Here is a 26340-nt window from a genome sequence, read left to right on the forward strand (position 1 = left end):
ATTTGCAAACAGGAATTGCTCTTTGGGTAACACGGACGCCCTCTTACAAAAACCCGCTGGATTCCCCCCCCCCCAAGCGTCCCACCAGCTCTGCGAATGAGGAACACTTCAGCCCTACGATCCACGGAGGAGATCCCAAATCGCATTACAGATTCTTTACTGGTCCCACTTAGCAAAGGGTTAGAGGAGTGAGGCTGGCCATGGAGAATAGCAAAGGCCTGGAGTAGATGGATTCTCAATCTGTAAGGAATCAAAAGAAGCATTAGGGGCTTCTGCTAAAGAAACGCCACCAGCAGTTCGTACCTAACCCTCATTTACTGTAAGGCCTGAAATGAAGATGACAGGACCTAGCTTGACATTTCGGAAATTGGCCCATTGCCATCGTGGAGCTGAGCCCTGCAGCAGCACAAGGTGGCTGAAATGGGAATGTAATTGTCCACGTGTGACATTCGCTACCCAGCTTGTGGAACAACACACGCGTGAGAAAATTTGTCCTGCTCACGGCAGGAAAATCCTGGCAGGCTTCCGAGCTGCAGATCAGTCAGTGAACAAACCCCCCAGAAATCATCCCAGTGCTGGTGAAATCAGCACGACCCACGTTTCCTCTCTCCAAGGGGGGGGGTCTGATTCAAATGAGAGGATTGTGCAATAACATGGGACAGCTGTCGGCCCTTTGTCTCCCTGGCTGTGGTGAACACATTGGACAGAATGAACCGGGCCCGAATCTTCAAAGATCCAGCTTCCTGAGGTGCATCACTCTTACTGATTTCAACGGGCACTAGCCCCAGGACCAGCCCCTGGAGAGCGGATCGCAAAAGCCAGAGCCCAGGACTTGAAAGAGACGTGCGCAGCCGCCAGATAACAAGGCTAGTGAACTACCACCGATGGAAGGGCACAATTAGGATCCACGCACATTGCTCTCTTACCCCCACTCCCAAAACCAGTCAGGCACATTTACACTGGCAGATCCTGTGCTCTGAGGAAATGCAGCTCCCATTGCTGAGGGTTCCTTGCTCCCCGCATCCTCAGGGACGGATGCCCCATAAAACGACAAAGGCCCTGGTGGGGTACTGCAGGAATCCAGTCCCTGCACTCAGCACCGGCAGCTCCCATGGGCTTTCACCGGCACTGCAGGTGCTCAGCACCCCGGACAAATCAGCTCCTCCACGTCTGGCTGCCGGTGGTGGTTCCTCAGCTCTCCGAGCTGCTCTGCCTGCTTTCAACTAGTGAGAAAGTTCTCGGGCTAGGAAGAAAGGCAAAGCCCAGCCCTGCCTAGCGCGCTCACCTCTTGCCTCCTCGGAGTGGCTTGCTGACTCTTCAGAGGATGTTGCTGTTGGTGACAAGAAAGAGAGAAAACGGTGTGAGCTGCCATCATGTTACTCTTCACTCCCACCTTGAGTCCAGCATCCTCGGATTGTGACAGCTTATTAACAAGCTGGGATCCTGGTCTCACTACATGATCAAAGCCGGAGAAATCAGAGCTTTTGCTATCCTGGCTCTGAGCAGTGACCCATCAAGTCTAGGCTCCCGGCTCCAACAGTAGCCACCTCAAGAAGAAGGCATGAAACATTGAGTGTGAACGGTTAAACATGATGTACGTTTCTCCCTGTGGCACTTCAGCAGTGCCTAGGCCAGGTGCTGGCCCGCTACGCAGAGATCCATTTCACTATAGCCTTTTCCCAGGTCCTATGTATGGCCAAAGCACAACCGTACAAGCCGGGGCCATATGATCCCAAAGACCCACAGGACCAACCAGCTCCAGATTCTATACAAACTCTCACCCGGCCCCAAGGGGTTCGGCATGGAAATTTCTTGACACCAAGTGTGCAGAGGACACAGTGCGAAGGGGGCGAAAATAATGTTTAGGTGGAGACCGAAAGCGACCCATGCACGGATTCTCTGGAGCGCTGCTAGCTTTTGCTGCTGGCTGTTGTTAAATTGGCCAAAGGGACATTCCCTTTCAGCCCCCAACCCCTAGGAAAATAATGCCTAAGCTGGCAGATAACAGGAGCACCCCCGGTCCCTGCGTCCCAACTCCGGCAACTCACTTTGGTTTGGCAGCCTGTGTTCAGCACAGCTGATCTTTGGTCTCTTCTGGCTGTACTTAGCACAGAGCTGGGGGCTCCGCGCCTGCCGGCAGCACCAGTCATGTAACTTTAACTCTGCATCTGGAGATGGAAATTGCAGCACAGTGTCACGAAGGGAAAAGTTACAAACATTTGCCAGGAAACTGGGCAGAACCGGCCTATTCCGATGCCCCTTGGAGTCAGTGAAAAAAACACCCTATTCTGTTGGTGGCTCTTGGCTTGGGTCCCACAGGTCGCTTCTCTCTTAGCAGACAAATTGACAACAACTGATGTGTGGAAAAGTTAAAACGGTTCATAAGCCTTGTTTACGGGCAACGGCGAATGCTGAATCAGTGTTTGCTCATGTAATGCTTCCTTTAGAGCCAAGGAACTCCTCTCTGAGTGAAAAAATGTCAAACGCTGGGAACTCGTATTTCGGAGCCATTTAGTGATATTATTCTAATTAGCGGGAGCTGACATCAGTAACAAAACCTGGTCTGCCCTGTCTTGCGTCTCCAGCGCTTGGTGTGCACCAGTTATTAACAGGTTCACACTTGCAATGGGCAGGCACCCACTGGCCTCACAGCTGCCCAGACAGTCAAAGAAAAAAATCTTAAATTTCCCTGGAAAAACCACTGAAAAGCTGAGGTGGGCCCAGCCCACGTGGCTCCCATTGCACGACGGGGGGAGGGGGAGGGGAGCTGCCAAAACGCCTCAGCCGCACTTACCGCGGTCAGGGGATGCTTGGCGCGAGGCCTTCCAGGTTCTCTCCTGCCGCCCGTCGATGAGCTTGTTCTGTTTGTTGTAGAGACACCGGATCCCGGCGCCGTATTGGTTTGGGGAGGCTGGATACAGCATCGTCACACGGGCGTCCGCCAAACCTGCAACAACCCGCCGTGCCCGCGGCAGCTTTCAGACTCTGGGCGTGGACGTGCCCCAGAGCCGTGCAGCGCAAGAGGCCTCCCTGGCAGCGCAGTCCCGGGGTTTCCAGCCCAATCCAAAGCCCAGTGAAGTCATGGAAAGGTTCCCCTGGATTTCAGCAGGCTCTGGCTCAGGATCTTAGAGAGCCCCATTCTCACAAAGCTCCTCTGAGCCCCTGAACTCACGTGCTCTTGTGTTGGGATTGATTCTCCAACCCACCAAGCAACGGTGACATCCAGCAATACCTGGTTTCTAACTGGGCGTCCGGGACCTTTGACCTGTCTCAGATCACAGCAGGAGACAGGATCCATGGACCCTGCAGTGTCCCCACCAATGCTTGCCTGCCCCCAGGGTGTTTTGAGGATAAACGGGATAAAAGATGAGCCATTGGCTAAGCACCATTGTTGAGAAGACAGCCCCAAACCACAGGGGACAGGGTTTGGGGTCTGAATGGGCTTGAGACGCATGGTGAGTTGTATTCCCGCCAGCAGGCACCAGGATTCTCTCTCCTCACAGGTGCTGAGCTGGGATCATCACTTAGGGTGGGATGGGCCCATGTGACTAATTCCTTGTCATTGCAGGGGAAGAAGTACTGGGGGGATTGCGCCCCTTCTCAGGTGCTGGGTCTCCATGGAGACGACCCTCCTAGGTCAGCAGGTCCCTCCGTGGGGCAGGTGCTTTCTCCATACTAACCCCTAACAGCCTCGTAAGGAGGAGCCATTAGTCCATCTCACTCGCAATGCAGGGCGGTGCCTTGTTAGAGCTGACCTCGCTCAGAGCAGGGGAAGGGACCACATGGTGAGGACTAGATCTAACAGGCCCATCTGGCCCTGGCATGGTCAGCATACCCCACCTCTTCTGCTCCATCGGTAGTGCCGATCCAACGCTCCGTGTCGCAGAGAGCAAGGGCAGGATGGCAGATCTCTGTTCCAACTGGCGGGATCTTGCTGTGTGCTAAGCCAGGCCAGACACCTCAGTCTGTAGTTCACACGCACGTGACTGGCTAGACTGTATATCCACAGCCCACGCAGATCTAGGGCCAAAACAATCAACAGGTTTTGCCTTCTGCTGAGTCAACGGCAAGATTGCACTAGCTCAGGCAGAGAGACTGGGCTAAGCTGAGTTCTCGGACAACTTTGACCATACAGGAGACTAACTGGTGATACTTTCTGAAATGGAAGACTAACCCGGGCCCTGTTCCACAGCCCCCGACTGTCGCCCTTGGAATGCTCCAGAAACTCAGGCGCTGAGTCGAAAGCAGCATCGCGGTAGCTCTGGGGATGGTCTCTTGGCTAGGCACCATCCCTGGGTTGTAAAGCAATAGGCCGTGGGTGCAGCCAGTCCTGGCAGGCACGTCTGAGTGGGCCCAGTGCTGCACAAGGGGCATTTCTGGGGGGTTAGCTGCACGTCAAGGTGGCCATTCAGCGGGTCAGTGCTGGTCCCACTGACGGCCCTGGGAGTTTTGCCCCTGGTTTCAATAGGGCCAGGAGTTCACCCACAGCGTCTGGGGGAACCTGGGACTCTCTCATCTCGGCACAGTCTTGGCCCATCTCAGCCGCAGAATGAAACCGTTTGGCTGCAGGGCCCGTACCTGTGTTGTAGCCTCTGAACTGGTCAGGGCGATATTTGGCTGCTGGGGGCCTTCGGGTCAGATCGTCATTTCGGTAAAATCCATCCCCGCTGAACGACAAAGCAAACCCATCATCACCCTTCCTGACAGGAGCAGGGATCTACTCCACACCAGCCCCAGCAAGTTCTCTACACTCCCCGGGCCCCTGGAACAACTCCCAATGTGCCATCTCAGACACAGGGGGAACGGGGGCCCACAGCAGATCAACGGATAAGCATCCCCGACTCACAGGGCACAAGGCTGAGCCTATGGCCGTCTCGCCAGGAAGCAGCTGTGCTGCTGAGAGCTCTGAAGCTGCAATGCCTTTGCTGACAGGGTAATGCTCCTTTTAAGGATTCACGGAGTGTGCAGAGAACTGCCACCATTTTGGTTTCAGCCCTCCTGTAGCCTGTTACTGAGGAGACACACACACTCTGCTTTCTCCCAGGGGAACTTTAGTTTGGGTCGTATTGTACTTGTTTGGCTTCATCTAGACTAAAAGACTGAAAGCCGGTGCTGCTCTGTGTGTGGAAAGAGAGAGCCGGGAGTGACTCTCATTCATTAAATTGCAAGCAAAGCAGTGGAGAGATCCCTTAATTCGGATCAGTCCAAAGTTCACAAGACACCCAATGCTCATTGATATTTGTAAATCCTCAGCCTTTCAAGGGTCGCCTGCATTTTAACTACATGACACTCTCGGGATCCATAAGGGCAGGGTCAGTGGCACATTATGGGAGTTCTGAGGTTGCAATGTGACCCAGCTGCAAAGGGGTAAATATAGAATTGGGATTCGTAGGAATTGATCCCTAGAGGAGTGAGCATACAGCACCTGGAGTAGCCCATCAGCACGCTGGTCAAACCCAGCTTGGTGTAATCCCATTGCATGCCACCATCTTGGTAAAGGATGAGGACATAGGACTTGATTCCATCCGTGGTGAGGACAGCCTGGTACGTGTTTGTCTAGAGAAACACGAGGTGCGCGGGTAAGGAACAAGGTGAGGCCGTGTTCCATAAAGTGTAAACGAGGGGCTACAAATCACTATTCAGCGAGAGACAGCCCAGTTCTCTGTTGTGACAGTGGGGCGTTGGGGTGAATCTCTGCTACTCCCGGAGAGCTCGGCAGTAATAAAACCAGGCACAGGAAGCAACGACAGGTGTAATTCTCGAAATAAATGTCACAGGCCACCCAAGAATGTGTAAGCAAACTTGGCTACCAAACCCTGGCAACCTTTCTTATTTTTCGTTGAAAGCGTTGTGACATTTTCGTCTAAGGTTTTATCAAAAATGTTATCAAACCGACTGTCAAACACTTTACTGAAAAGCGTCAATGCTTCCTATAAGCCCTTCGAAACGATTTCCGATAAAAACTTTATAAATGCCAAATTAAAAATATATTTTGAAAAATAATTCAAACTCACCAAAAAATGGGCCTATTTCAAAGGGTTTGAAACAAACTACTTAAAAATTGGTTTCAACGTGTGATAGTTTTTGATCGGCTCTGTATGCACGTGATCATGTAACAAACAGAAAGATTATATTACTTAGGGTGTCTCCCTGAAAAGTGAGCATAGGGGGCTTTACCTAGAGATCCATGTAAGCCCTCTTTTGCATAGGCTCATGCATGGGGTGAATTTATCTTCGACAAATGTTGAAGCGAAACACTCAAAAGTTTCTCCCAACTAGTGCACAGTAGTAACGGAAGCATGGGTTCTGAATTCATGCCCGCTCTAAGTTCACAAATTCAGGCTATCATAGGTTATCTGGCCCCCTTCACTAGCATCTGAGCACTTCATAGTGTTTAATGTAGATATTGTCCCATTTTACAGATGGGAAACTGAGGCACAGAGAGACAGGAAGTTGCCCAAGGTCCCATGGGACCTGTGTAGTGGAGCAGTATACTGAACCCCAGTTTCCCGAGTCCCAGACTAGCACCCTAATCACTGAATCGTCCTTCCTCCTGTAGAAGTTCCCCAGAACGTTTGGAAATCAATCCAGACCAATCCAGAAGCAACAGCTCTCTGGAGAAAAGCTGCCGGGGGCATCTAAATATGCCTCACGTGTCACAGGACACAGACACAATGCAGCAGCCAAGCCTGACCAACATTGGGTGCTGCAGGTCTTTGGGGCAGGAAGCCACTTTAACAATAGCTTCCTGAAGCCCATGTGGCCACTTACCCGAGTGATGGGCTGCCATGCTGGATAGGCCGGGGCCTTCTCCCAGGTGATCTTAAGGGTCCATTTTGCAGAGTACGAAGTCTTCAGGTATCGCCGAATCTTGGTCTCCACGTCTTGGACAAAGGGGTGTTCAGCAGAACCCAGAGTAACAAACTCCTGCATAATGCGAAAAAGTGCAGCATAACTGTGCCTGATGTTTAGCGGGTCTAGCTGGGCCTCACCACGTGTAAAAACTGACCTGGTAAAACGTGCTGCCAACGCCTTTGGAGAAATCAGCGTTAGCCCAAAACACAGCAACCACTGGAACTTTCTCACGGCCGGTAAATCCTCTGGGAGGTGGATTTGGCGATGGGAACACGTCACTGTCCGAGGCTGGAAAAATGATTTGTCCGTTGTCTGTAAACTAAATGATAGTATTCCCTACGTTAGCTCCTTCGCAAGAGAGACGAACTAATGCATAACGAGGCACAGGCTCTGTTTACAGAGCAACTACACGCCCGCAGCTGGCCTGTGCAAGGTGACTCGGGCTCGCAGGACGTGGGCTGTGAGGCAGCTTTATTGCTGTGTAGATGTCTGGAATCCGGCCTTTAGGACCCTACACCAGTGGTTCACAAACTGTGCTCCGCAAGCTCCATTCAGGTGGTCCCTCTAAGGTGTGCGCCAGGGTGGCTGAACACGAGAGAATGAAGGGCCACCCACCTAATTAGTGGAGCTGCGCAGGTGTGGCTCCATGAATTAGGTGTCTGGACCCTGGAGAAGATGCACATGTGAGGTGAGGTGGTGGGCTTGGAGGACCAGGGGGTAGATGAGAGGGGGCAATGGGGTGAGACTAGGGGGTTGGGAGAATTTGGGATGTGCAGGGCTGCGGCAGCCAGAGAAAGAGGTGACTTTCCCCCACTCCAGGGTTGCAGCTGCTGGGGAGAGACCCCCCCTCCTTCTCTGCCCCAGCTCAGTGCCTGCTGTGGTGGGGGACAGAGAGCACATCCGTTGCATTAGTAAGGTAAGGCTACTGCTATTAAAACATGAGTTGTGTGCTTTTATTTGTAGAACGAAAAAACGTTAATTATAAAGATTTTTTTATATAGCGCTTTTATCCAAAGCTCTGCAATAGTTAGCTAATGGTACAAACAACATTTGCAAAGATCATTAAGTGGCCCCCCGAGACCCTCAGCAATTTCCAAGTGGTCCATGGAAAAAAAGTTTGAGAACCACTGATCTACACAGCAGTGGAACAGCCCCACGAGCCCGAGTCGGCTGGCACAGGACAGCTGCGGGTTTTTCTTTGCTGTGTAGACAGTCACGGGCTTGCTGCAGAGTCCACTGAAGTCAATAGAAAGACGCCCGTTGACTTTAGGGGATTTGGGGATCAGACCTAACTGTAGTGTGTGTTTGATCATTATTACTGATTTTTGTATTGCCGTAGTGCCCAGGAGATCCAGTCACCGGCCAGGCCCACACTGAGCCAGGCACCGCGCAGACACTGAGGGAAAAGGCAGCCCCCGCTGTACTTCGTTTTCTACTGCTTCATTGCAAAACATATTTTTTTTAAATTAGAAAGTGACGGTGATCTTAATAAACCTTCTAATTCCCATGAAAACACCTCTGGCTCAGACACGAGATAAAATCCAAGGAACATTTTTTACAGACACTAATAAAAATGATTTTTATTTCTACAAAGATTAATCCACATTTGTTGAAAATGAGGGGGAAAAAAACCCACATTTATACTCGACTAGCTAAAATCTTAATACACTCGGCATGTTCCGATAGATCTTTGTTCGTTTCTAAAGGGCTGGCCAAGGCACATCTCATTTAGACTCACGTATAGAGAATCGCGCAGCGTTTTCCCAAACGGGAACCCAATCTCGGGTTTGAAGACATGGGAGTTAAAATCCACTCTTCTCTCCACGTATTGCTTATCGCTTTCCTTTGCTCCATATGGATACAGTGGCACGGCTGCAACTAAAACAACGATTACAAGCAGCTTCCTTCAGGTCACTAGCTAAAGATTTTCAAATATCAAAGGGGCCAGGTGGATGGCAGGGGAAACAGAGTGGAATTAAGGCAGGGTCCTTGGACCACAGGATCCGGGTCAGAGGGGATACAATGCTGCAATGAGTCAGCAGGTGTTATCGCCCGGGGTAAATCGTCTGAGGGACAGCGGAAGTCATGTTCTGTTGCAGAAATCTGTCCATTGCTCAGAAATTCAGGGGAGGTGGCTTACCTGTTGCTGACTGTCCTGTACCACTTGTGGCGGCCTCTCTGGTCCCAGCTGAAACAGACGCTGTTCTCTCCTGGACAAACCCTGCTCTAGTATCGGACCGAAGGGCTATTGACACAACCAGGGCAACATCTCAGGAGTTGGGAGGGGAAATCACACACAACTCAGAACCCTCTGTGTTTACATCGCTGGTCGGCTTTTTAGAGCCCGTTTTCACACCTCGGCAACTTATTACAGGCACAAATGGTACAAATTAGATGTTCGACTACCGGCTGTGTGGCCAGATGGCCAAGTGTGTAACTGGCCTCAGCTGCACTCTGTTATATGGGCCAGCACCAGAAAGGGAAAGGCTGGGTTGGGAATCACGCTGTGAAAGATTCAGCATTGAAGACTTTGCCCAAACCCCCGTTGACAGGGAGAGGCCGGGAGGGGGAGGGGATCTGCCCTTGTTTCCTAGGTTTTAGGCACAATAAAGTTCAGCTCAAAGACATGAGTAAATATTATGAGGCCCCTATTGCAAGCTCTGAGTTCATCCCTTTCATTTAGAAACAGGGGCTTTCACAGAAGAGAGGCAGTAACCCTTCATAACAGAGCTCCACAAAACCAACATGGCTTCCACCCTGACACCTGCCATCACCATGGCCCCTGTCGCCTGCTCTGCCCAGGAAAACAGGTCTCCCGGCGTGCTCCAGGCCTGAGCTCGGGAGACCCAAGACGGGCTACTGCACATGGACAACCAGCTTGGAGAGCCGATGGGACTGAGCTGAAAAACACCTGCCTGAAATCTGGAGACACGTGCTATCAGCGTGTGACATACCTGTTGTTCCCAAGAGGGGGAACGGTGTCGCTGCCCGTCCTCTGGAGGGTGCTGGAGTGGTGGCAGCTGGCACGTGGGACACACCAGACAAACCCAGGTTAGCCCCTGGCTCTGGGGGCGTTTTCCCCTTCTCCGAATGGAGGGAAGGGGAGTGGGATCCCGTGGCAGCGGGAGTACAAGAGGTGGCCAGGCGTAGCGTCGTTAGCGATTGCCCGGTCACTGCCTGCAGCGCTGGGAATGCTGCGGGCACTCCTGAGTCACTGGCAGAGATGGCTGCTTCTTTCGCAACCCCAGCGGGCCCAATTACTGTCGGCCTCTCCGGAAAGGAGGGGGAGGGCACCGGGGCACTAGGAAACGAAGGTCCTGGCCATGCAGTCTCTGAAGCTGAGGGGCCAGCAGCGGTTTCGCCTGGAGAAGCAAAGGCAGCTGGGGTTGTTTCCCCAGATGGCGTGTGTATTCCTGTGACTCTCCCATCCCCTAAGGATGAATATGAGGAAGTCTCAGCATTGACCCAAGCGTCTCTTTCTCCTGGGGGCAGCTCTGCCCCACCTGCTTGACTCGCCTCTGCATGCTGGGCATCGGGGTTAGAGGTGGTGGTTTCCTCATTGGCTGCGGACGCGGAACCAGCCACGTTCCCTCTTCCTTCTATAGCTACAGGGGGGACGGTAACTCTCTCACCAGCTGAAGACGGAGGAGCAGAACCCACGGTGCTGGGGCCTCCCGGTGAGTCTGAGACGGTGGGGACAGAGGCTGGGTCCCCAGGCACTACAAAGATGGACGCAGACGTTCCCTCGCTGCCTGCAGACGTCTCCCTCGGAGGGGCTGGATGGGGAGCCCCGAGAGCACCGGACAATCCGTTTGTTGCATCGCCCATCGTTTCAGGCTCAACTGGGGCTCCGCTGGGAGATGCAAAGGCAGGTGGGGATGTTCCTCCCGATGGAGCCAGTCTGCCTGTCACAGTCCTGTCTCCAAAGGGCGCACGGGGAGATGCTTCGGTGCTGGCCAAGGCTGCTGTTTCTCCTGCAGGCAGCTCTGCTTCCCCGGGACTCTGCTCTGGGACAGAGGATGAGGAATTTGTTGCACTCTGGAGATTAGGGTTGGAAATTGGGGTTTCTCCATGCGCCACAGGCACCAGACTAGCCATATCCCCTCTGTTTTCTGCAGGTGCTGGGGCCAGCGCTGTCTCGCGAGCCGAGGATGGCTGAGGAGAATCCACAGCCAACGCTCCAGGTTCTCCTGTTGGCAGATTGTCCATGGGGGCTGGACTCAGCTCTACGCTCCAGGGCGAGGGATCTGTTTCACTCCAGGTGCCCGCACGAGATGTTGTGGCTGCTAGCTCTACATTGGAGGATGCAGCTACCCCACTGGCAAAGCCTCCAAAAACATTTGCTCCTGCAGGACCTTTGGCTGTGGCAGCAGGTGACGCAGACTCTAGGACTGATGGAGCGAGAGGTGCTCCCCTCACACTAGCATTGGCAGAGTTTGCCAATTCCTCTCCCACCCCAGTAGCGACAGGGGCTGTCCCTACGGCAGCGTCTGGAAGTTGCTGGGGAGAACTGGGAGCACCAGAGAGTCCAGCTGAGGAGGATCCTATACTTTCACTCTCTGAAACGGATGGCTTGGCAGGGATGTCTCTGGGAGACGGGATGGCAGACGGGGCCGTAGATATGGCTGTCACCGTCCCAGGCTCTAGAAATGAACGAGGGGAGGTTTTGGCATTGGACAAAGCCCCCGGATCTCCTGTAGGTAGCTCCTCTGTATTAGCCAGACTCTGCTCTGCGTCGGCGGGCGAGGGATTTGTTTGGCTCTGGGTATCAATCACAGATATTGGGGTTTCCTCGTTTGTGTCTGACACAGACTTACCCGTATCCCCTCCTCCTTCCGGAGCTGCAGGGGCAGTAACTGTCTTGCTCTCTGAAGCCAGATGTTCGGCACCAGTAATGCTGGGAAATGCACTTGGGGAGAGCCCCTCTCCCTCAGTCTCTGCAGGTCCTAGTGACCCAGCCTCTTCCCACCCAGCTACAAAGGCAGGTGGGAATGTTTCCCCTGCCAGTGCAAATGTCTCACTCTCTGAAGGTGGTTCTGGGGATTTTGGAGCACTAGACCCATCATGCCCTGGACTTTCGGTCTCTGAAACAGGGGCCTCAGTGGGAGAGGCAGCGGGAGACAGGAACGCTGCAGGAGTTGACTCCACCTCTCCCACTGATGGAGAGGGAGGTGTTCCATTAGACACAACAGTGCCAGTGGATGCCAAGTCCTCTGGCCCCCCGCCAGCGCCGGGTGTGACTCTCCCATCCCCTAAGGATGAATATGGGGAAGTCTCAGCATTGACCCAAGCGTCTCTTTCTCCTGGGGGCAGCTCTGCCCCACCTGCTCGACTCGCCTCTGCATGCTGGGCATCGGGGTTAGAGGTGGTGGTTTCCTCATTGGCTGCGGACGCGGAACCAGCCACGTCCCCTCTTCCTTCTATAGCTACAGGGGGGACGGTAACTCTCTCACCAGCTGAAGATGGAGGAGCAGAACCCACGGTGCTGGGGCCTCCCGGTGAGTCTGAGACGGTGGGGACAGAGGCTGGGTCCCCAGGCACTACAAAGATGGACGCAGACGTTCCCTCGCTGCCTGCAGACGTCTCCCTCGGAGGGGCTGGATGGGGAGCCCCGAGAGCACCAGACAATCTGTTTGTTGCATCGCCCATCGTTTCAGGCTCAGCTGGGGCTCCGCTGGGAGATGCAAAGGCAGGTGGGGATGTTCCTCCCGATGGAGCCAGTCTGCCTGTCACAGTTCTGTCTCCTAAGGGCGCACGGGGGGATGCTTCGGTGCTGGCCAAGGCTGCTGTTTCTCCTGCAGGCAGCTCTGCTTCCCCGGGACTCTGCTCTGGGACAGAGGGTGAGGGATTTGTTGCACTCTGGAGATTGGGGTTGGAAATTGGGGTTTCTCCATGTGCCACAGGCACCAGACTAGCCATGTCCCCTCTGTTTTCTGCAGGTGCTGGGGCCAGCGCTGTCTCGCGAGCCGAGGATGGCTGAGGAGAATCCACAGCCAACGCTCCAGGTTCTCCTGTTGGCAGATTGTCCATGGGGGCTGGACTCAGCTCTACGCTCCAGGGCGAGGGATCTGTTTCACTCCGGGTGCCCGCATGAGATGTTGTGGCTGCCAGCTCTACATTGGAGGATGCAGCTACCCCACTGGCAAAGCCTCCAGAAACATTTGCTCCTGCAGGACCTTTGGCTGTGGCAGCAAGTGACGCAGACTCTAGGACTGATGGAGCGAGAGGTGTTCCCCTCAAACTAGCATTGGCAGAGTTTGCCAATTCCTCTCCCACCCCAGTAGCGACAGGGGCTGTCCCTACGGCAGCGTCTGGAAGGGGCTGGGGAGAACTGGGAGCACCAGAGAGTCCAGCTGAGGAGGATCCTGTACTTTCACTCTCTGAAACGGATGGCTTGGCAGGGATGTCTCTGGGAGACGGGATGGCAGACGGGGCCGTAGATATGGCTGTCACCGTCCCAGGCTCTAGAAATGAACGAGGGGAGGTTTTGGCATTGGACAAAGCCCCCGGATCTCCTGTAGGTAGCTCCTCTGTATTAGCCAGACTCTGCTCTGCGTCGGCGGGCGAGGGATTTGTTTGGCTCTGGGTATCAATCGCAGATATTGGGGTTTCCTCGTTTGTGTCTGACACAGACTTACCCGTATCCCGTCCTCCTTCCGGAGCTGCAGGGGCAGTAACTGTCTTGCTCTCTGAAGCCAGATGTTCGGCACCAGTAATGCTGGGAAATGCACTTGGGGAGAGCCCCTCTCCCTCAGTCTCTGCAGGTCCTAGTGACCCAGCCTCTTCCCACCCAGCTACAAAGGCAGGTGGGGATGTTTCCCCTGCCAGTGCAAATGTCTCACTCTCTGAAGGTGGTTCTGGGGATTTTGGAGCGCTAGACCCATCATGCCCTGGACTTTCGGTCTCTGAAACAGGGGCCTCAGTGGGAGAGGCAGCGGGAGACAGGAACGCTGCAGGAGTTGACTCCACCTCTCCCACTGATGGAGAGGGAGGTGTTCCATTAGACACAACAGTGCCAGTGGATGCCAAGTCCTCTGGCTCCCCGCCAGTGCCGGGTGTGGCTCTCCTGTCCTCAGGAGCTGCAGAGAGAGGAGAGGAGGTGGTGACACTGGAGAACGCGCCAGGAATGGATCCCGTTACCTCCAACTCGGAATGTGAGAAGCGGGTCGGGTGAGGGTCTGTTGGGCTGGAGTAGAACAAGGCCAATGTGGCGACCGCTTCTCCTGCCGGAGTCATGGCAACTCTCCTGTTTTCCGGAGAAGCGTGCAAAGAGTTGGTCACGCTCGCTGAAGTTTCTGCTTCTTCTGTAGGGATCTCCCCTGCTTCACTGCCGCTGGCTACTGGCTCTAGGGGGGAAGACGCTGTTTCAGGGACAGAATTTACGTTGTCCCCATTCACTGCTGACACCAAACTAGCTGTTGCTACTTCTGTTGGAAAAGAGGCGCTGGCTTCGCTGGCGTGGCTGCTTGAAATGGTGCTTTCTCCAGGCAACGTAGTCACGTCAGGGTTTGCAGCCGTGTCGGACAGGGACGGAGGCGATCGTGCTGCTGAGGTGACTGCTGTCTCTATGGCTGCCAGGACTCTGGCACGGAGCAAGCTGCCCTCCTGTGTGGGAGACCCGGCTCCAGGGGTGAACTCATCCTCGGGGATCGCAGAGGTGGGCTCCAGGGCTGCACAGGCTGGAGGAAATGAAACAAAGGCGTAAGTAATTCTAATAAGCAGCTCAGTTATAAATCCAGCCTGGTTTGCAAACTACCCAATGCTTTTCTGTGCAGGACAACACTGCCCAGCAGGGGCCTTTTGGTGCACCGGGAAAGGGCTGAGCCACTGAGCAGGCATCAGTGCTAATGAAATTAGAGTTCAGTTTGCCAGGGCAGGTAAGGAATCCACATAAGCTGGTTTCTCCTTCAGGGGCTGCAGGTCACATGTTCTCCGTTGGTTTCCTGTGTTTTCAGGCCTTTGCGCAGCCCCAGGATAATCCACCCCCAGGATTACTAAGAACAGACATGGCCAGACACATTCTTCTATGAGCAACTGACATCTTGGCAACACAGTCTGACACCTTGGGGGTATGGTGGGGGCTGTTGGTTTTGAGCAGCAGAGCGAGGGTGGCAGTCTCCCCAAATTGCCTGAACTCTTGGGTTCAGTTCCTTGCTCTGCTGCTGCCGGCAAGCTGAGGGTGGCCTTTCCCTTGGAAAAGCAGGCCATCAACCACTAGCTGTGTGCCTCAGTTTCCCTCTGTCAGAGTGGGCTAGTGACAGCTAGCTCAGAGGGGTGACATGAGGACCGATTAGTTAATGTCTGTACGATGCAGGAAAGTGCTGCATAAAGCCTTCAAAATGTGACCCTTATCACCCATGCGACCTTGCTTACGCTGACCCAAATTTGGGGGCAAACTTCACTGCAAGCAGGGGCCCAGACTGGAACGGCTGTTTCCCCAAAACACTCAGGAGGCCAAGTTCCCTGTTTTGTCCACCTTACACTGGGGGTAGCAGAACTGCAGGACTCCCTGAGTCTCGGCCTGATCCAAGGTGCACAGAACGGTCCCAGGGAACCATGTACCAGCTGGGCCTAGCCAGAGAGCAGCTTGTTATGGTCACTGCCCATCACCTCCTCCTGCACGAGATGGAGGAGTTGGCTACACTGGCTCTACACCAGCCAGAGACTCCCACACCCAGCAGGGGACTTGTGGCCAGTTACACATTCCCTTACCCCACCTGAGTGATGTAAAAGGAGCAAAAGGGGCTGAGAATCCAACCCAGGGTATCTTTGGCCCATCCAGGACTCTGAATTTGTGCTTTGATCTCTCAGGTATTTTAAGAGGGGGATGATGCGGGGGGCAGAGAAGGCTGGGCACTGCCGCCAGCTTGATGGTTTAGGGAAGGTGACTTGCAAGGGGTGAGAAAGCCAGTCACTCCTGCAGAGGTTAGCACAGGACTGGGGTGTTTCCCAAGCAGCTGGGTGGAGGAATTGTTTGGCTAGTCATGGTGCACTCGGACTCCTGGGAAGGCGCATGCAGGGGTGCGGATGGAGAGAGGTGCCGAATACATAGCTGGTCATTTGCATAATGGATGCCAAGCTGCTGGCACGTCAGCCAGCGCACTGCAGTGTGTAGCCACAGTGCCCATGTCTCCCCCACTTAGATCATTAACATCCAGGTCCCCCAGCACCTTGGCACCCTCTAAGCCTTTCAACAGGTACAGTGCAGGGGGCAGAAGGTGACATGGGTAGGACAAAAGCTGGCACTGCAGCAGGCAAATGGTAGATTGGGCTGGGGGTTAGGAGGGGACCTGGGACGGGGAGATGGAATGTGTGGGTGGGTAGGGAGAGCCGGGGTTGGGGTATCTCCTTCCCAGGATCATTGGCAGCTGTGAGAAGCTGCCTGAGGGTGCCAAGCTGGGACACACCACACCACAGACTGCCCTTTTCAGGGAATGCTCTCAATGCTGTGACAAACTGGGAAAGTTCTTAATGTTTTTTCTGAATACTGTGTTGGTGCCTCAGTGTCCCCATGGCAGTTCTTAAGTATCTGGCAGAGCAAAGGGCCAGTGCACCTAAATGCCTGACACTCTGACTCCTAGCAACTGATGGCCTGGGCCCCTCCTCTGCAAAGGTGCCAGCTGAAGGTGTTGGAGACAAAGGGATCAGGTGACCTCCTGGCCCGGGAAAGGGGCTGAGCAGAGAGGAGGGGCTGGGAGGGGTTGTTAGTCTGGAGCTGGCTGGGGTCAAGGGTGGAGGGCAGACCTGGGGGTCTGGCTCACTGCCCCCCAGAATGGACCCAGCCGAGGGGTCCGGTTCGCTGTATCTACAAGCTCTGTTTTAGACCCTGTTCCTGTCATCGAATAAACCTCTGTTTTACTGGCTGGCTGAGAGTCACGTCTGACTGCAAAGTGGGGGTGCAGAACCCGGTGGCTTCCCCAGGACCCCGCTGGGGTGGACTCGCTGTGGGAAGTGCACGGAGGGGCAGAGGATGCTGAATGCTCCAAGGAGAGACCCAGGAGGTGAAGCCGTGTGAGCTTCTTGCCCTGAGCAAGTCTGCTCCAAGGAGAGGAGGCTCCCCAAAGTCCTGACTGGCTTGGTGGGGAGCAGTTCCAGAGCATCGTCCGGTGACTCCGTGACAAATGCTATGTCCTCTATAGGCAAATCTCTAGGGGCCCTACACTGGGATATGGGTTCCTCTCTAGGCACCCAGAGCCATCGCTGTGCCCACCACAGGGTGCCTGCAATCGCGGCTCCTGGGGAGAAAGGCAGGATGGCATCTGGCAAACAGCTGTTCTGAGCCAGGTTGCTAGATCCTGATTCTTCTGCCCTTAGCTATGCTGAGTAGCACCTTGCCCCCCTCAGACCCAGGCATGCCCCCCGGTTCACAGGGTAACCAACAGGTAAACTGCAGCACATGGCTTATTTCTCTGGGTGGAGGGGAGATTTTATGTGCACGTACAGGAATGTTTAGCAGCAGGAGGCATTTTTAAAACCCCCTTTTTGCTGATTTTAGCTGCAGCCTCCAGATTCGTCAGGAGGAGACGCTATGTTTCTGCAGGCCCAGTGCAATGACTGAGCACATTGCAACCTGCTCTGGACACACCACAGCCGCTGGGCAGAGATGATGCCTCTGGAACTCAGAGCAGCGGTGCCACTGACCACACCATGGACACAACGCATTCCAGAGAGGTTAGTGAGGTTAACAAGGGTGTGACGTTATGAGTGTGATAAAATATCTCATTGAAAGGTGACAGGGTCAGAAAGAGTTAATTAATTCACAGACTGACCTGACCCAGGGCGGAACTTTAGAAACAGGTTAGGAAGATCTGTTAAAGACTAGAGCTTTGAAATGCAGCCGGCATTTTTAGAGATAGAAGGGGAGCTGTTTGCTCAGGTCTTGTGATGTAAGCAAACAAGTCTTGTACATTGCTATAGCTTTGATTCAAAGATCAGAAAAGGAATATTAACATTTAGGAAGACACTTGAGTGAAATAGTATTATTGGCTATGTGTCTCTTTGAAGGTTGTGGTAACCTGTATCTGAACTGTTTAATGAATAAGTTACCCTGTGTTAATTGCCAGGATGTTTGGGAGAAGAACAGTTAAGCCTATTGTTTTCTCAAGCCAAAAGGCTGCTGGAAATGTATAAGAACCCTGGGACACGATCCTACTTCATCTCAGATCTGCTTTGGGTTTCAAGAGGGGGAAACCTTGAGCCACAAGGATTGAGATCCCCTGTCACTGACTGGAGTCACCCTGAATATGGACATTGGACTATAACCTGTGGACAATTTCTGAAAGGACTTTTGGTAACTACAAGCTCATCTCTGCTATGTGTCTGAACCTCAAGAATTGAATTCAAGTCTGTCTATATATTGATCTTTTAACCAACACTCTCTCTTTTCTTTGTTAATAAATTTTAGCTGAGTTAATAAGAATAATAGTGTGTATTCTGGGTAAGATCTAAATTGTAATTGGACCTGGGTATGTGGCTGATCCTTTGGGACTAGAAGAACCTTTTCTTTATATGATGAGATAAAATTTTCAGGAATCATCATCATATCTGATGTGTGTGTCTGGACAGAGGGCTGAGGCTGGGCACTTTAAGGGAACTGCGGTGTTTGAACTTCTAAGTAACCAGTGAGGTATTGTAGAAGCTTTTTCTGTGCTGGCTGGTAAATCTTTAATATTGGAATAACCTCCAGCTTCTGGGGTTTGTCTGCCCCATTTTGTTTGCAGTTCACCCTAATTGAGTGACTTCAGCTGGCTCCCACAGGCAGCACGGTCACAGAGGGTCTCTAAGGAATGCTCAGACTGTATCTGTAATGGGATGGAACATCCTAACTCAGGAAGCTGCAGAGCAGTGCAACGCCGCTCCCGGTAACACAAGAAGACGTGGTGTTTACAGCTCCAAGAACGACACTATGGGACTTACCCTACCTCAGTTTCCTTAGCTGTCAAATGGGAACAACAAATACTTTCACATCCCCTGATGGAAGTGTCTCTGTAAAGGGCAACAAGTGGGTATTACTGTGCCTGTCATTTTTACCCCCTTCATATTTCCCGCTGGGGGGGGGGTAGGGCTGGTTTATTCAAGCACAAAGTTGTTGCCAGAAATCTTTGGCATACAGTCAAAGAACGCACAACACCTCTGTAATGCATCGGGTTTACAGAGAACCACCTGGGACCAAATACCGTTTGTAAGGAGAACAGGTTAATTTACCCACTTCTTGGCCTTGATCCTGCAAGATGCTGCACAGCTCTTGCAAAGTACGGAGCTGCCTTAACTCCTATGTTCTCAGCACCTCGGAGGAAATGATCAGCGATCTCAGGATCAGGCCCCAGTTCTATTCTCAAGTCTCCCTGGCTCAGTTTCTCCAGCTAGCAGGAGACCTACCTGTGTAAAGCACTTGTCACCCCTCCGATGAAAGGCTGTGGTGCAAAGGTGCAGGGGTCCTGTTAAAAGCTTCAGCCGTTACCAAGAGGCAACAGTCTCTTACAATCTCCATCTCTGAGCCTCCCTGTCCCTGAGGCCGGGCGAGCTTGTGTCATCAGCTTGGTCCGGTTACAGAAACACACACGCTAGTGAGCAAAACGCAGGACTTACCCTGTAGAGTCCACAGCCAGCAGCCTAAGCAGGCCCAGGAGACTGGGCTCCAGGGCCCCATGGCTCAATGAAGCGCGCTGAGAAGTGAGATCTGCGAAGGTGGAGAAGTGAGCTAGGGAAAAGGCAGCTAGTGGGAGATGCAGGTCTCCTCCCTCCGCCCTCCGGGAGCTGGACTGAAACAGGTGCAATCCCCTGCCTGCTGCGCACGGCTACTTATAGTGCTTACAAAAGAAGGCGGCCGCAACCATTGCATCACACCCAGTGCCCCCTCATGTTCTCCCCCACCCAAAACCATCTCCCCTAATAGCCTCCCGTTACCATCCATGTTCCTGGCCAGCCACTGGGAACACACATTCCTATCACTCTCACATGAGTGCCCAGCAATAAAGTGACATGTCCGAGTGTCGGCACTTGGCTTTGAGTTCCCGCCTGGCGTCCCTCCTGCCCAGGGCTGAGGCGCACACCGGGGTTCCCATGTGTGGGAAAACTGGGGACACCGCAGGAGAACACGCCCGGCGGGGGCATGGTGCCCTGGGTGGCAGTTTAGGGGCCCTGAACACTGGGAAGGGGGTGTAGGGGCAGAGACACTCCTGGGGGGCTGGGTGAAATTCAGCCTGCTCCCAGCCCACTCACCCCCTTTTCTGCATCACAGACAGGTCTGAAAGCCCTGCGTCTCCAGCCTCCCCCCCACGAGGAGCTGCCCCTCTGCGGGGGGGAGGGGGGGTGCCTAACAAGACCGTAATCAGTAGTAGGGCCACAGGCTCCAGTTTAGATCATGGGCTTGTTGGGAGAGGCAGGAGGAGACGAGATGGCTAGAGAGGAAGTCTGGTACAGAGAAGGGCATCAGCAAATCATTGTGAGAGCAGTGTTGTCTAGGGATTAGAGCAGCAACTGGCCATCAGACCTGAATTTGATTCCCCAGTAGTGACACTGACTCTCTGCTATGTCACAAAACCGTTCTGTGCCTCTATTTCCCCCACCAAAGAACAGAGTAATGCTACTTAGCCCCCCTTTGTACGGTGCTTTGAGATCCTTGGACGACAGGCGTGTAAATGCTGACTATCGAGGTATCATTTATTGTTGTAATAGATTAAATGAGTTTCCTAGCCATAAATACCTCCAAGCGCCCAAAGCGATTGCTGCTAGGTGTTATTGCTAGTGTTGTAACCAGCAAACAATTAGTACATTGTGTCCCAGGACACTCTGCCAGGGAGCAGTGCCTCAGGTTAAGTAGTCATTAGAGTCAAGCATCACCTGAACCTGCTGGCAAGCTGTCCTGAAACCCACAGCGCTCGGAAGGGAAATGCCAAGTGAAGTCACGTCACGGTTGATGAGAGCTGGTAGTATAAACACACTAGTTCCACCAACGCCGAGCAGTCCATTAACACTGCTGATGGGGTCACAGATTGCAAATCATTAAGGGCTCGCTGCTCACTTGGAAGGAAGGCCAAGAGCAATTCAAACCCACTTGCAAAGCTAGCAAAGGGCCACAAGTTACCAGCACATGAAATCTGACACAGCTGATAATGGGGAACTGGCTTATGAATGGATATATAGACAGCCACAGTCAGGCTGGTATCAGTTTGGAATCACACAAGGTTAGTGATGGATGGAAAAAGATCTGGTACCAGTACGATCAAATTTCAGCTTCCATTCGTTTTAGTAACACACATTTTTCATGTTCCTTCGAGACTGGAATTTTCCAATCTTGGCATTAGCCCAATGCTGATTTTTTTTTTTTAAAGTGTGAGGAAAATGGCTCGAACCAGCTTGCTTCTGAGTTACACGAGTGCCTGTGGGAGGAGAGAAATGGCACTTTTCCTATTTTGTGCCAACCAGAAAGTTTGCACTCATCTAAGGCCTGGTCCACACTACACAGTTAAATCGATTTAAACAGTGTTAAATCGATTTAACTCTGTACCCGTCCACACTACCAGGCACTTTAAATCGATTTTAAGGGCTCTTAAAATCGATTTCTGTACTCCTTCCCAACAAGAGGAGTAACCCTAAAATCGATATTACTGTATCGATTTAGGGTTAGTGTGGACGGAAATCGAAGTTATTGGTCTCATTCCTTTAATGTAGCTACCCAGAGTGCACTGCTCCGGAAATCGATGGTAGCCTAGGACCATGGACGCACACCACCGAATTAATGTGCCCTAGTGTGGACGCATAAAATCGATTTTATAATATCGGTTTTATAAAACCGGTTTTAGTAATTTCGATTTTATGCTGTAGTGTAGATGTAGCCTAACTCAAACAGCAGCAGCGAGACATTTAAAATGTGTGAGCTCGTTGTCTGGCCGATCTCACTCAGGTTTAGAAAATAAGACAATCTTGAAGAAAATCAGTTGAGGAGATTTTAAAGCCTTGGATACAAGTAGGGAATGCCATGTACGCTGTTTGGGGTGTAATTCACCTCTTTACAAAGGGCCAGTACAAGGCCTAAACAACCACTTACATCCTGTTTGGGGGCAGTTAAGAGAGGCTCTGGAGGTGTCTAGGACTTGTGCTGCTTCTCTTCACAGGGGGGAAATCTCACCTTTGAAGAGCTAATACCTTCCCTTTACTAAAAGCCAGCTAAATCCAAAGCTCCTAAAAGCTGCACCCCAGCTGCCACCCAAGAAGCTTACAACCTCCTCTGCTAGCAAAGCCCGCGAGCTTCTCCAAACAGCTGCCGATAGCAAACATGGGGGTTCCATCGGAAGAGTGCGGAACTAGTAATTTTTGCCTCTGTTGGTCTAAGGGGCCAGCCAACATTCAGGTCTTGCTGGGTGGTTTCTGCTCCAAGGAGAAATGGATGGAAGGATTCAGGTATTTCTTTGGCCCACTTTATGCACCGCTTCTCTCATGGTCTTTTGGCTTTCAGGATGTAATACACACAGTCACAGACAGCAGCCTGCAGCCAATCACTCTGCTCACGCCTGCATTTGCAACTAGTCCAAGGGAAACCCCCCAGTCCCTATCGCTTACCTTCACGTCAAACAAAAATGTATCAAAATAAGCCAGAACTCCATCTGCTGACACGGACAATGATGCTCAGGGCTGATGAGGGACAGCAAAACTCTGCAGCCCCTACATCTAGTCCTTCTCTCGACCCAGCGGTGTCTACACCAGGAGTTAGGTCAGCTTAATTACATCACACCGGGCAGGAAATGTTCAAGCTAACCCAACTTTATAGTATAGAGCAGCCTTTACCCCTCTGATGGGGAGAGGAAGAGGGGAGCAGTGGAAAGCTACCAAAAGATGGAACAAAGGAAGCCAGGGGTGGAGAGAGGAGAGTACAAACTCCAGAGAGCAGAACGGGAAGAGGGAGCATTGTGGAAGAAGTCTCCATGAGGGAGAAGCAACCCAGCATGTAGCAGGCTCACGAGGCAGGTGAACCTACCTGATTTCCTGAGCCCAGCTGGGTGCCAAGGACTTTCCAGGGAAGGGTGAACTAGTGAGGGGCATTGTGGTCACGAGGTCTGTTGTGATCGATGCCCTTTTGTGCTTTATATGGTGAAATAAGGGCAATAATGTGCCAGATTTGTGCAAAGTGTGTTTGTGTGTGTGTGTCTCTGTTATCTGCTTTACAACTGCCACCTTCTTGCCTTCTGGGAGGGTTCCCAAGTACCCCAGAAGGATCACACCTCTTGGTGGAGTTCTGGGAGAGGGTGTGTTTAAGCAGAGGGAGCCAGCCTGGTGCCCCAGGCTAGGCAACTGGATAGCAGGTTCTAGCCCTCAGGATAGGTTGCTAGACAAAGGATCTGCGCCCACAGAGTGTGTCAGGGAACCCCCAGCCTGGAGCAGTGGCTGTGACTGGCCTCCATACAGGCTCTGGGAACAGCAGTGTGGATTCCCTTGGTAGCAGTCTGCAAAGCCAGCAGGCAGATCTGTGACCAGAGCAATGTCAGACTGAGGGTCAGTGTGGCCGGCTCTACGTCACTCTCTCCCCTCTACCAGCATAGGGGGCATGGCCAGGGGAAAGGGACCTGGCCAGAACACACACACTCTGATGAGCCCTGACGGCTGGTGGCAGCTGCCACAGCCTGACTGCTTCTCCGTACCAGCTGAGTGCCCAGCAGGCCAATGTCTGAGGGCACATAAAGGCAGTAACAGCCTCTTTGCACGCCCCCATCCCCTGAAGCAGAACTGGATGTGAATCAGCCAGTGCCCGGGACCAGGTGCAGGTTCCTTATGCACAGATCCCTGTGACCAAACGGGGGTTCTGTTTCTTTAGGGTTAGCTGGTTACTTCTGACAGCTCTCACTGGACCCTTTGCCATAGCTGCACCTTGGCCCAATGTTTCACGCCAGCTCCACTCCTCCAGCTGCCTGGTGACCCGGCATTGCCCCAGGACACCTGGGGTGATCCGTTTTCAGTTTCCCCTCCAGGCCTTAATAAGCTTCCCCTGCATCTGCCTGCTCCAGCGACAGAGGGATTGGAGACTGTCTCCTCTCTGGTCAACAGGCCTGTGTCCCAGGAGGCAGCCAGTGTTTGCTCGGCCCCAGTCAGATTCCTTCCCAACAACCAGCTCAGCAACCCGGTGAGAGGGGCTGGCAGCCAGTGGCTGGCCTCTGAGCTATAGCAGCAGCCTGTAAATTAAGCCCCCAGCAAGGTCTCAATACAATTAACTGGCTCTAGTGAGCAGCACACTCCTCTGAAAGGGACTGTGAATGGAGCCAGGCCTGCTGGAGCTGCTGCAAAAGGCCAGAGACAGCTGCTGTCAGGGGGATTTGGCTAGGTGGGGAGCACGGTGCTTGTCTCAAGCGGCGAGGTCTGGGGGTGCAAGGAGGCAGAGCTGCAGCTAGCCGCACCGCCGGCATATCCCTTCCCAGGGCAGGTGTCAGGAACGGTGGCCTGCAGCTGAGTCTGGGACCAGCGAGTTGACCTGCAGCTGCACATCCTGACTGAGCGGAGCCCCCTGATTTGCTGAGAGGCGTCACCAGACCTGCCTATATGCCCAGCAGCAGTATTAGTCAGTGGCTGCTCACATGCTCATTCCTGCAGCTGTGACTGCTCCCATACCTGCCTCGTTTGCAGGCCTGCTCCCACGCTGCTCCTTTGCCTGGTTCCAGCTCCAATTCCTACTCCCTGACCCAGGCTGTGACCCTAGCCTCTCTTCCTGGCACTGATCCCCACTGCTCGGACCAGTAGGCCTGATCTGCCACACCCCAGTTCGTGGCAGGTTACTCGGATGCTATGGTGATAGGGCCACGTAAAAAGGCAGGTTCAGAGCAGGGCCACTATTGCCAGGGGAACGCAATGCCGCAGCTGTGGGGAATGCACCCATTTCGCTGACTGGTGAGTAGCTCCTATCCACATCCCAGCCTGCAGAGCGCAGCAGGACCCTTACCGTCACCTTTGGAGGGTCCCTGCCTAGGGGCACAAGGACCACTGAAAAACTGAGCCATCTCCTCTCTCTGCTCTGCATCCCTGAGCGCCCAGGAGCCATGCTGAGTGGCCACTGGTACACACTGGCACCGGTTCACACCTTCTGGGTCCAGCACCAGAGCAAGCCCTTGGAATCTTTCCCTTCCTTTGTGACGCAGGTTGCCTAGATTATACTGGTCTTGGACCTGTGCCATGACCTGGGGTCCAAAGTTATGGATTCAGCAGCCATTGAAACCAGTCCAGTGGGGCATTGTGTGGGAGGATTAATTTCCTGGAGATGTTCCAAGCGTAGGCAGAGTTTCAGGATTAGGTCACGTAGCCCTAAGATAAGCCCCACACCAGGACCCTGTTTGCAACCTTTCTGATAGCTGAGAGACTCAACAGCAGAGAACTCCAGAAATGGCTGCCTGCTAAGAGAACCTACTGGTTCCCTAAGCCAGTGGCCAGGTCCTCCACTGCCCAGCTCTGCGCTGCCGAGAATGAGGAGAGCTCAAAGGAGCCCCTTGGTTTTGTGAAATCTGCAGTGAAAGCGTTCTTAAAATTAACATGTGCTGGGTCATCATCCAAAACTGCTGTAACATGAAATATATGGCAGAATGCAGGTAAAACAGAGCAGGGGATGTACAGTTCTCCCCAAAGGAGTTCAGTCACAAATGTAATTAATGCATTATTTTTGTAACAAGCGTCATCAGCACGGAAGCATGTCCTCTGGAATGGTGGCCGAAGCATAAAGGGGCATATAATTGTTTAGCATATCTGGCATGTAAATATCTTGCAGTGCTGGCTACAAAAATGCCAGGCAAACACCTGTTCTCACTTTCTGATAATACTGTAAATAAAAAGCAGGCAGCATTATCTCCTGTAAATGTAAACAAACTTGTTTGTCTTAACAATTGGCTGAACAAGAAGTAGGACTGAGTGGACTTGTAGACTCTGAAGTTTTACATTGTTTTGTTTTTGAGTGCAGTTATGTAACAAAAAAAATCGACATTTGTAAGTTGCAATTTCACAACAAAGCGAGTGCACTACAGTACTTGTATGAGGTGAATTGAAAAATACTATTTCTTTTGTCATTTTTACAGTGCAAATATTTGTAATAAAAATAATATGCACTTTGATTTCAATTGCAACACAGAATACAATATATATGAAAATGTAGAAAATACATCCCAAATATTTAATAAATTTCAATTGGTATTCTATTGTTTAACAGTGCAATTAAACTGTGAATAACTGCAATTAATTTTTTTGAGTTAATAGTGTGAGTTAACTGCGATTAATTGACAGCCCTACAAATAAACTTTTTGTTTATTTTGACTCCGCTGCGTATGATTCTAGGCAAATAGGCAATCCCCTTCTTAGACTGGCCTCCACCCAAAGGGGAACACAGATACTCAACCACAGCCTCTATTCGTTCCACAGCCTGAGGTCCCCGGCACCCAGAGAAGCTGCTGTGAGCACAGAGATGTGGGAGATGAAGGTGTAAATGGGATGGAACCTGGATACAGCCCCATGAAGGAA

At 52.6% G+C, this 26340-nt stretch overlaps 1 protein-coding gene across 1 annotated transcript; it reads right to left on the bottom strand.

The window, feature by feature from the left end:
• MUC4 (mucin 4, cell surface associated) lies at window positions 1–19610 on the bottom strand. The gene is made up of 13 exons (XM_030575318.1): window positions 19444–19610; window positions 9810–14534; window positions 8996–9100; window positions 8594–8733; window positions 7010–7174; window positions 6772–6927; window positions 5426–5556; window positions 4579–4667; window positions 3841–4020; window positions 2795–2947; window positions 2049–2168; window positions 1286–1330; window positions 1–240 (listed from the first exon to the last, which is right to left on the bottom strand). Exons 1-13 carry the CDS (start codon window positions 19502–19504, stop codon window positions 236–238), a joined length of 6075 nt encoding a protein of 2024 aa, XP_030431178.1. The 5' UTR covers window positions 19505–19610; the 3' UTR covers window positions 1–235.
• Window positions 19611–26340: the final 6730 nt, after the last annotated feature.

The sequence above is a fragment of the Gopherus evgoodei genome, chromosome 9 (assembly GCF_007399415.2).
Source record: "Gopherus evgoodei ecotype Sinaloan lineage chromosome 9, rGopEvg1_v1.p, whole genome shotgun sequence".
Lineage (NCBI taxonomy): Eukaryota > Metazoa > Chordata > Testudines > Testudinidae > Gopherus > Gopherus evgoodei.